The following is an 11,346-nucleotide window of genomic DNA, read 5'->3' as shown; positions in this document are numbered from 1 at the left end:
AATAATTTAGACCATATCAGGAGGATGTCATTCCCATTTTCTCTCTATGCCTCTCACAAGAGGGTGTGTATGGCAGACCCCAACCCCCCCATGTTCTAACTTCCCTCTCATGTTCCCACTATCCCTTTTATAAAACCCCATTTCTTTCCCTCCCCTTTTTCCTTAAGTCCTTCATCTTCTTCTCTGCCTTTTTCTCTCATCCCCAATATTTCCTAGCTCTTTTTCCCAAGCTCTCACTTGGATTTTCCTAATTCACTTTTGGAAAAAAAAATAATAATAAACGAAGCACCCAAAGACAAAAATGTGTTCATCTAAACTAAAACTGCATAATCAAAGTAGTAATATTCCTTCCTCAGTTGCTAAAATCAATGGCCGTCCAGTACTTCAGCCAACTTGTAACCAAGTTCCAAGCTTAGAAAGAAGGAAGTCTCTTCCAAAGAGCTTGCCAAAAACTCCCACTTCTCCAACTTCGACTTGTAAAACTAAAACTTCATTATTGTCTCCTCCTGTGTCTCCCAAGTTACCGTCACCTAGACCACCAGCTCTGAAGAGAGGAAAAGATCCTAATGAGCTGAACTCCAGTGCTGAGAAGGTTTTGTTGACACCACGGAGCACAACAAAGTTGAGGAGTTCAGCGAAGAAGTCGAAGAAAGCTTGCGGTGTTGGAGCTTCCCCTGCTGATACTTCATTGAAATATGCTTCCTCTTTGATAGTTGAGGCTCCTGGGAGCATAGCAGCTGCAAGGAGAGAGCAGGTTGCTATTATGCAAGAACAACGAAGGATGAAAATTGCTCATTATGGAAGAACAAAGTCTGCCAAGTATGAAGGGAAGGTTGTTCCACTTCTTGATTCTTCACCTTCAAGTACTAGCAGCAGAGAACAGAAAAGATGTAGTTTCATAACACCCAATTCAGGTATGGATTATATATTATATATCACATTATTATGGTGAAAAAAAAAAAGTTTGTTCTTTTTTGTTTGTGTATGAAACAAAGGCTGTATATATACATATAGGTTAATCATACAAAGAAAGATGAACATCCATTAAATTGTTTGTGGTTATGCTAACAGATCCTATATATGTTGCTTACCATGATGAAGAATGGGGTGTCCCTGTACATGATGACAAGTAAGTAACCTCTCTATCTATATGCATATATATGCGCGTGTGTTTGTGTGTGTGTTTATATACCTACTAAAACTAATGAAATTATATTATATATGCAGCACATTATTTGAATTGCTGGTGCTAACTGGAGCTCAAGTTGGATCAGATTGGACTTCAGTCCTGAAGAAACGGCAAGCTTTCAGGTGGATTTGAAAGTCTTTCGCAAATTAAAACGAGGAATGTTTGATAATTGATTCCATATAATAAACAGCTTGTAATATGATTAAAATTTGTGACTGATTATTGTGGTTGTGGGAATATGTGTTTTTATACATGCAGGGAAGCATTTTCAGGGTTTGATGCAGAGGCTGTTGGTAAATACAATGAAAAGAAGATTACATCATTGAGTTTTGATTATGGGATTGAATTAAGCCTAGTTCGAGGAGCTGTTGACAACTCTAATCGAATTCTTGAGGTACTTAATCTTTCCTTGTTAGTGTTCCTTTATTTTTCACCATTTTCAATTTGCAAATCTAAGTTTTTAGCTTAACTCAGATATTATTATATATCCCGACTACATGGACCCAACTTAAATTGGCTTATACCTCCCTCCATTTCAAATCCCATCTAAATTTTGTCCATAACCAAATTGCCTAATACAAAACGTGTTTGCAATATATTTTTCGCAGATTAAGAAAGAATTTGGCTCTTTGGCTAAATACTTATGGGGATTTGTGAACCACAAGCCAATCACTACCCAATATAAGTCATGCCACAAGATCCCTGTGAAGACCTCCAAATCAGAGACCATAAGCAAAGACATGGTGAGAAGAGGGTTTAGGTTCGTAGGCCCCACTGTCATTCACTCATTCATGCAAGCAGCTGGATTTACCAATGACCACTTAATCACCTGCCCTCGTCACCTACAATGCATTGCCTTGGCATCAAACGGTTCTAAAGTGGCTGCCCCAGCTTTATGATTCTCACCAATCATCATCACAAGCAAAACCAATCTACAAAAGCATATATATATATATATATATTTGACAAAAAAATATAACCTAGGCTTTATTATCTGACCCAAAAAAAAAAAAAAAAAATGATTTGTAATATGAGGTGTGGATTGCAAAAAACGTTTTGGTTGGAGGGTATATCAGCAAAATATTGAGATAGGAAATTGTGGGGAAGAGAGAAGACTAGGGGAGACAGGGGGCATGTGGGAGGTGGGCAGGCAATGGCATGTGTATGGAGCCAATGGCCTTAATTACATGGTGGCCTCCACATATCCTCTTTCCCTCCATTATTTGATTCCTTTTTCTTTAAAGATTGTGAGGAATAATCAGTTCAGGCTGTTCAGCAACTGTTTTCCACCATCTTCTCTTTCGAAACCTGGCCTCAGTCAATGAAGATTTCTGTCAATTTCTGGTTCCTAGAGATCATAATGACTTTTATGCTCAGAAGAGACACGATAATTCCATCCTTTTGGAGGCCAAGTTTTCCAGACTTCTCCACCGTTTCATATTCAATCTAAAGAACAAGTGCTGTGAATCATTAGTGGCTAAATACCATTGTAGTCCTGGTTTCTAATTTCCAACCTTTGTGGAGGATACAAAGTCAGTGTACCATATGAATTAGTGTGAAGTTTGAGATTTTTTTTTTTTTTTTTTTTTTTTTTTTTTTTTTTTTTTTTTTTTTTACTTTTCCATGTATTAGAAACGAGGTAACAAGTTAAACTTTGCTTGCTCATTATATATATATATATATATATATATATTTATATATGGATTTCAGAAAATTACACTAGTACTCTATTTCTCTTTTGGGTTTTGCAAATATACTTTCATGTGTTTGAAAATTACAGAAATCCCCCTCAAATTTCATTTTTGCGACAGTCACATTACTTAGAACAGATGGAAATAATGCAACAAACTTTGAAAACATGAATTTTGGGCATCTTCCCAAACGGGCTCCAAGATTCTTTGTTTCACTATGATTTAGCAAAAACTTTGCGGAAAGCAAATAGCAGAAGTGGGGATGATGATGGTGATGATGATGAAGGGTACGACATGGCTGCAAATCCATACAAAGTGGCATTGGAAGGGGAATCTAGGCAGAGGATTGGCCATGGGGAACCTTTAAAGTTGGTTTCACTTGACATTTGCATGCATCACAAAAGTGTAATGCTTTTCTGAAGCCCTCTGTACCCAACCCAACTCAAACTCCTATTTTGCTTTTATGCCACTCACCATGTAGACCACCATTTAAGCATACAAATCTTTGATTTTAGTAAATAAAACTAATACCTTAGAATTGTTTCAGGTTATATAGCAAAAATCCTAAAGATAAGGATAAGGAGCTTTATTTTTTAACCGTGGTTCCCAAGGAAGTTGGAGACTTGTAGACATGAGCTTCGATCAAATTCAAAATATAATCTTTAATATTCAAGTAAAGAATTTAATGGAACAGACCCAGTCTATTTAGCATTTTTTCAGGTTTATGAGAGGACGGTAGGTCTTAATTTTATTTGTTTTTTGGGGGTAAAGGACGGCTGATCTTAATTGAAAATGAAACAATACAGGCTTATAAGGATTCTGGCCCCGATGAATCATATAAGATATATATACATCAGAGAACATCGTGCCTGGATGTCAGAATAATGATGATTACATATTTGGATATGCGACATTGATTAATGCGTTATTGAAGCATATAAAAATAAAGGTCAAATTTATCACAAATTTGGGTGTTTTATATTTCAAAGTTGAGGAGGGCCTAGCTTCAAAAAATCATTGCCATCTTACAAAAACCAATTAATTGAAACTTTTTCCATTACAAAATTACAAATAGCAAAAGGCCATTGTGGTGAAAAATAGATAAATGGGAAGGGCAAACATAATGATAGCATGCCAGCAGTTCTGCAACTGTTGGCAACTTAAAAAGGGCATAATGAAAATCATTGCCAGTTTAGGTGGAGGTGTTCAAATTTAGTTAATAGATCGGTCACTCTTTAAGATGGTGTTCAACCATCACAGATACAACGGGAGGGAGCAGGTAGCACCAAAATGAAATGGAAGAAGCAAGATGTTTTCAATCAAGATTACATCCCCCTTTTGAAATTTGAATTCCACCAAAGAAAGCATTAAAAATTTATTCCCTTTTTGTCATTTTTTGTACAATTTTTTTTTATTCTTAGTTTCTCTTTACACATTGCAAGCTAAACGCCTTCCAAATTTTTCTTCTTTTTTTTTAATTTTCCCTTGTATCTCCAAAAAGTTTTTAACTTTATCTTCTTAGGCAAGAAATAGTAATTTGGCAAATCTATCATCAAACCATGGGCGACCAAATTATATGATAAAGTTACCAGAATTTTTAATTGCAATATCAAAACAACTCAATACAGTTCACACTATTTTAATTTTCTAAATTACCGTTTTGATATCTTTTAATTTTAAATTATTTAAAACTATAGAATTGATTTCTCGTTTTCCTTCACCTTCCCTGTAACCAAGCAGCCAATATTGCACGGTGAAACTTTTCTGTCAGACAACCATAAGGCCATGTTCTTTTCCACAACTTTGATTGTCTATGCTCACTCGCTCATCAATACGGATTTGCCATTCAATGCAAATGTAAGCAATCCAACCTTTGTCCATCTAATTCCATCCTCACTCATTGATTCAAGCTCCGAGAGGATGCATCACCATAGTTGCCGGTGAGCGGATCCTCCTCATCCATGGATATCAATGATGCCGCCGCAGCTAAGACAGCTTCTTGTTTAGCGGATTCCTTCTTCGCATCTTTCCTGCTAATGGGCTTGGATTTGGATTCCTCATTCAATGGAGGCACTTGGCCAAGCTCAAATGCCTATGAAGGAGCTTGAGATTCTGAAAATATTGCTATGAGAATTTAAGTTGCAGAGAGCGCGTTGTTGGTTGGAGAATGCACATGTGTGAACATCACTTAGACCATCCCATGTTCATTCATAGTTTAGCGTTGCATGCATCTCTGACAGACTCACACCAGGAAACGAAAACCCCTAACCTTAATTGAAAATAAAAACAAAGATATGAATAATTTGGTACAATTATTTTTTATAGGACTGTATAGAGTTAAGTTGGAATTGTTAAAAAAATCTCTCTCATGTTACTCCAGGGCCGGGCCAAATGCCTTCAACTCCCATGGTTTTATGGTAAGCATACAGGTTGATGTGAATTCAGTGTAACAAGAAGAATAAAGACGTGTTCAATATTAGGTTATGCTTCAATTGTTTGGCTGCTAAAGCTTTACATTAATTGAAGTTTATGTATTCAGTTTCAAGAAAAACTAAAATCTGAAAGTCAAAGTCAAAGCGATGAAATAACAAGCTTTTTTTTCAAGCTTAGAAGGCCAAGACATGAGATTCAACAAAATGTTAAATTTTGCAACATGCCAAAGTGGCATGATCTAATTAACCACCACAAAAATCAAATAAAGGAAGAAATAATTCACTTTCAAATAACCAGATAGATTGTGCTCGCAAGGAATGTGTCGACTCAAAAGTTTGAAACATAAATTGCATAGCTAATATGTCAAAACTAAATTCCATTAACTCTCAAAAACTGTTTATACCATAACCACTCAAGCTGTCGAGGCAGCTTGGGCTGCAAGCCTCTTCCTTGCTTCTTCGATGATGGAAAGCTTGATACCTTTACCCTTGGGAAGGGATACCCATGGCTTGGTTCCCTTTCCAATAGTGAAAACATTGCTCAACCGGGTTGCAAATTCATGACCAGTGGCATCCTGAACATGAATTGTCTCAAAGGTACCCTTGTGTTTCTCTCTATTCTTAATAACACCAACTCGCCCCCTGTTCCTCCCACCAGTCACCATGACCACATTCCCGACATCGAACTTGATGAAGTCCACTATCTTGTTCATTTCCAAGTCTAGTTTTATTGTGTCATTGGCCTTAATTAGAGGGTCTGGATAGCGGATAGTTCGCCCATCATAGGTGTTCAAATACGGAATGCCTTTCTGCCCAAATTGCACAGAACGAACTTTGCAGAGCTTGAACTGCAAACACATACAAATTTAAAAATCAGAACTTATCCTCAACAAACTAATTTTAAAACTGATTCACAATCTTGTTGCTGAACATTGAATTCCTAACATCAATAGTTTAAAAAACTCCATGGAAATTAATGAACACAGAACATAAGTAAAAGAACACAGCTTCGCCCAGCAGATTCCTCAGAGGCAGCTTTGTACAATTTTTATCAGAAAGATTTTTCAGTTTTCACAATGGATCGTACAAATACATATATATATGCCACTGCTCCTTTCAAAAATTGTGTAATTGCTCCTTTCAACAAATGATATAACAGCATGTCTTTTATATCTAAAAAATAATACTTAATCATTCAAATGAATTAGTACCACTTATACCAAAAGAGAAATAACGCCATAAATATAACAATTTAAGAGGATATGGTAATGACCTTAGCCTCTTCATCTCTGATTGAGTGGAGACGGAAACGGCCCTTGGTATCATAAAGAAGACGAAAGTTCTCATTTGTCTTAGGGATTGAAACAACATCTGCAAAGGATTACACAATGTAGATTTCAAATATTGACATTCCAACCCAAAAATACATAGAACAAAAGACTTTTATGCCAAAAGAACTACGCAAAACCAACCTAATAAGTAAACAGCCCACTTTCAAGGAATATTACAACTTAGCATTCCAAACAATCAAACAGGCAAACAAGATGTGTCAAATCAGAAATAAATTGTTCAAGCACAAACAACATTTCATACAATGATAAAAACTTATAAGACATTATTTCAAACAAAATTTTCTAGGGAAAAAAACACTAAACAGAATGAAATATAACAGCCAGTATTGCCACAAACATTATAAATTCTGCATGCCTAACAATCAAACAGAAACACTCACGTTATGGAACAAAACAAAATGCATTTATAATAAAAATAACTTCATCCAAGCACACAAGCAACATACTATATGATATAATAAGATCCAAATTTTGTAATTGGACAATGTGATTCATCATATTATTTTCCAACATACAATCCAGGACCAATTCTCCATGAGAATTTTTCTGTGCCAAATCCACTAAATTGTAGAATAAAATTACAATAGAAATCAAAGAAATTAAGAGCAGTGAATCAATGATAAATGCAAAAGGATTATATGAGCATACCCATGAAACCAGAGGGATACGTCTTATCTGTCCTAACCTTGCCATCAACCAGAACATGCCTTTGCATCAAAATTGCAATCACTTCACGGTATGTAAGGGCATATTTCAATCGGTTACGCAAGACAAGGATCAAAGGCAGGCATTCCCTGGATTTGTGAGGTCCAGATGAAGGTTTGGGAGCCTAAATAAGAAAATTTATACAAGTAATAAATTAATATCTCTACCAATACTAATAACTGAGAGGGATGCCTTCAAATTTATTGGTATAAGATGCAAAAACAATAAGCATCATATCTAGAGAGAGAAACCAAGTAGTAGAAACAACTTACGAATGCACCACCAAGTTTGTCCAGCATCCAATGCTTGGGGGCATTTAGCCTCTTAAGATGCTTCTTCAACCCTCGCGCCTGCCATAAAATAGAGTAAATAATTAAATCTTATACCTTCAGATTATTTCCAAAGTGTTTAGTTAGCAAGTTCAAATCTCGTAACACAAAATTTACGTAAATAGGTAGGGTATTTTTATGGTTTAGGGTTTCATGAGTGAGTAGGGTATTTTTTTTTTATTTATTATTAAAAGATAGAGAGTCAAAAGATAGTGCAGAAAATTTAGAGGAAAATTGATGGAAACAACCTTAATGTGCTACTGTACTTCTCTCAGTTGACGCTTACATTTAGCAGAGTTTTCTAAGAACTTTGAAGAACTTAATTACATATTAGTAGAAAATTAATCATCCTCTGCTGTTCTGCAGTTGTTGTAACTCTAAGATACTTAACGGACAACTCTGTTTATATGTAATTTTTTTCTTCATCTCATGCCTAATTCCAAGGGATGTAAATGACATTCTTTTAGTTTTGATATTTGTTAAAAAGAAAGGTGGTGTAGTCTCACTTGAGTTACTGAAAATCCTTAATCATTATGTTTCGAAATTAAGGCGATAATTACATCCAAGAAGAAAGGCGGCTCGATCTGATTGGCATCGAATAAAATGTTCTTAAGAATGTACAACTGGGGAAAAAAAAAAATAAGTGATAGAACATAAAAACATATTCTAGTTCACCAAGGTTCCTAGACAGTGAAATAGTTCTAGTTACTATTAGCAGGCAAAAGGAATTTAATCGAAAAAAAATTAAAAAAAAAAGGTACTACATTAATCATGCTATTCTAAAAATTCATATGTTCAAAAAATTCTGGGTTTTTCATATTTCGATAGACATTACAAAACCCATCAACTAATCTTCGAAAGTCCATATCTAATTTTGTACAGTTCTCACCACGCCTACAAAACATAACTCCTAAACCTACACCAACTCTAGCATTCAGAAAAACCAATGGCAAGAAAAAAGAAAAAAATAAAAACTAACCATATTGGATTCGTGAGCTCCGAAGAATATCTACTACCAGTAAACCCGCCGAAAATGGAATCGTCCCCAAACGGCGCCTCTCTCAAGCTTCAAACAGATATTCCTTCTCCTCTCCCCATCCTAATATACCCCAACAAAAACCCTAGCCACCCTAATCAAAGCTCTCAGTCCCCTTCTCCGGGCCATTTTAGTTGGCCCAAATATCCAACATTAGTTGGGCCGGTCTAGTTGTAATTACTGGTTCTTTTAGTAAATCTAATGTTTTTAAGAATGGTTGGACTTGTAGAATGTAATACACATCCCTTTATCCATTTTTTTGGTGTTTAATTTAATTTTATTTATCAAAAAAAAATGAAAAAAAAATAAACAAATAACACAGCTAGTTTTTTTGTTGTATAATATATAGGATTTTAATGTATATGCCTAATTGGATGAGTATAGCATTTTTATTATTATTAAAAAAGTTTTACAATTGCTCCACGTATACAGTGTAGGTAATGAGCCCATTTTAACGTTCGGATGCCCATGTAGAATGTAGTACTGAAAGATTAAAGTTTAGTCCAATTCTACATTTTAAAGAAAAAAAAGGAACCTGAAAGTACAGTAAATAGAAGAGTTTAGAGTTAACAAATATTAGCCTTGTCAATTTCAAGAGATCTTTCATTCATTATAACTTTCTAGATCTTTTCTTACTTTGTTACTTTGGTTTTTTCTAATTTTTCCTTTTTTTCCGAATGACACATTACTAATGATAGGTTTTAGGTCTTTCATAAAAAATACAAAAATACAAAAAAAAAAAAAAAAAAAGATAGGTTTTAGGTGTTGGGTCAAATTCAATATATCTTCCATTCGTTAATAACTTTCTAGACTTTTTTTCTTTCTTTGTAGTTTTGGTCTTTTATGGTTTTTTAGATATGGGATATCGGGAGGCTATGTTTATATTGCTTAAAAAACATTAATTTTAAGAAGGAGGTTTATATGACAAAACCAAAACAAAGTAGAAGGTCCAATTTTCATACATGTTTGTCAAAAAGAGTGCCAACTAGGATAATATATTGGGGTGAAGTATGTATACAAAGTTGAAAGTATATCACTTTTGTCTCTACACATGTAGAAATGCCAATCTAAATGGAATTATTTTAGGTGGATTTTGTTCATGTTTTTGTGTGTATTAGGCTTCGGTCAATTTGTGTCTTTTTCATTTACAAGACTTTGCGCATTGAAAAATGGCAGGGGAATTTGGTGGACGATTTACCCTCGCCAGAGGTAAAATGCAAAAGTGATCATTTATGATCTATTAACGATATTTGTCGCTATTAGCTACAAAATTTTGAAAGCTATATGATTATCTATTGGTAGTTGGTAGCGTGTCAAAACAAAATCATCATTAACCATAAAAGTCATTGAGAAAGAAAAATAAAAAATAAAAAAAACCATAAAAGTCATCGTTAAAGATAAAATTACAAAGTCAAACTAGACCTCGATGGTAATGTTTTTATGAAAAAAAAAAAAAAAGTGTTTAAAGAGATTTTAACATGGTGTATGTAGAACATGTATAAGGCCCATTCTGCAGCCCACACAGGAACCTTGACAACAACAATTTTTTTTTTTTTTTTCCTACCCCTTTTGTCTGTTTACCTTTTTTCTTTTTTTTTTTCGCTTTTTTTATTATTATTATTTTTTTGCAATATTTTATTTGCTAGTTTGTTTGTTTTGTAATTGTAAGCTGGGACGGTGACTAAATCCTTTTCCTTACGTTTAAATATAGATTCTATTATGGCTTCGGAAAGATTTAATTCACATATTTTATAAAAGGTTAAATATTTTTTAATCTCTTAAACTATTATACGTTTTGTATTTTACCATGTAAGCTTTAAAAATTATATTATTACCATCCAAATTATTATTTTTATTACGATAATCCAAATAATTATTTTGATAAATGAATTTCATGACATTAATCATACATAATTAATCTAATTCTATTGGAAAATTATTTTATTTTATTTTATTTTTAACTGATATTCATAGCTTAATTTTACCCATATTCAATGGAAAAACAAATGAAGAATTGTACTAAAGTAACAAGAAAATAGTAATTTAGATGGCAATATAGCATTTAAATTTTACATGATAAGATGAAAATAAAAATATAATGGCCAATGAGGGTAAATATATTCATTATTTAGCCCTTTTATAAATTATTAGATCATTCCATTTTGGCTCTTATGTCTGTAATAGGGAAACGGTCAAAACGCAAGCATTTTTTTTTGGTCGTTTTCTCTGCAGTTCATATATGGTAATCTAATCTTGAATTGAAAGAGAAAAAAACAAATATATATACATATACATAACATTTTTGGTAAAAGAGAAAAAACCAAATGTGGGTAGGATAGAAAAGATACAAAACACATATAATATACATTCTATCCTGTTTGGGAGGAATAGGGATAGGAATAGGACTTCGAGTCCCAATTTGGTAATGTAGTGAAATAAAATCTTGAACAAAAATACAGAAAAATTAAAAAAAATTAAAAAAGAAAAAGAAAAAGTCCAAAAAAGATCAGTGTCACTGTATCTGTATCAAGTCATGGAAGGATGATTGGTGGGAACGGGTGGTGATGAAGGGTCCACGTGGCAAAGAAAGCAATGTGTGGGGCCCACTGAGG

At 34.0% G+C, this 11,346-nt stretch overlaps 2 protein-coding genes across 2 annotated transcripts; one reads left to right on the top strand and one right to left on the bottom strand.

The window, feature by feature from the left end:
• Positions 1-2,733, top strand: LOC107404723 (uncharacterized). Its single transcript, XM_060815305.1, has 5 exons — positions 1-914; positions 1,072-1,129; positions 1,228-1,311; positions 1,448-1,583; positions 1,798-2,733. The coding sequence occupies exons 1-5, from the start codon at positions 302-304 to the stop codon at positions 2,086-2,088; spliced, it is 1,182 nt and encodes a 393-aa protein (XP_060671288.1). The 5' UTR covers positions 1-301; the 3' UTR covers positions 2,089-2,733.
• A 2,843-nt stretch (positions 2,734-5,576) lies between these two features.
• Positions 5,577-8,836, bottom strand: LOC107404727 (small ribosomal subunit protein eS4z). Its single transcript, XM_016011718.4, has 5 exons — positions 8,678-8,836; positions 7,642-7,719; positions 7,313-7,493; positions 6,586-6,683; positions 5,577-6,160 (listed from the first exon to the last, which is right to left on the bottom strand). The coding sequence occupies exons 1-5, from the start codon at positions 8,678-8,680 to the stop codon at positions 5,726-5,728; spliced, it is 795 nt and encodes a 264-aa protein (XP_015867204.1). The 5' UTR covers positions 8,681-8,836; the 3' UTR covers positions 5,577-5,725.
• Between the last annotated feature and the right edge of the window lie 2,510 nt (positions 8,837-11,346).

This window comes from Ziziphus jujuba, chromosome 1 (assembly GCF_031755915.1).
Source record: "Ziziphus jujuba cultivar Dongzao chromosome 1, ASM3175591v1".
Lineage (NCBI taxonomy): Eukaryota > Viridiplantae > Streptophyta > Magnoliopsida > Rosales > Rhamnaceae > Ziziphus > Ziziphus jujuba.
This window is presented reverse-complemented; position numbering and strand designations above follow the sequence as displayed.

Bases quoted from the DNA above. Each gene is read 5' to 3' on its own strand.
- LOC107404723 (XM_060815305.1), top strand. From the start codon at position 302: ATGTGTTCATCTAAACTAAAACTGCATAATCAAAGTAGTAATATTCCT. The intron at 915-1,071 runs GTATGGATTATA...TTATGCTAACAG, and splicing joins TTTCATAACACCCAATTCAG to ATCCTATATATGTTGCTTAC. The intron at 1,312-1,447 runs GTGGATTTGAAA...TTATACATGCAG, and splicing joins AAGAAACGGCAAGCTTTCAG to GGAAGCATTTTCAGGGTTTG.
- LOC107404727 (XM_016011718.4), bottom strand. The intron at 7,494-7,641 runs GTAAGTTGTTTC...TTTCTTATTTAG, and splicing joins ACAAACTTGGTGGTGCATTC to GCTCCCAAACCTTCATCTGG. The intron at 6,161-6,585 runs GTCATTACCATA...ATGTGTTTGCAG, and splicing joins TCAGAGATGAAGAGGCTAAG to TTCAAGCTCTGCAAAGTTCG.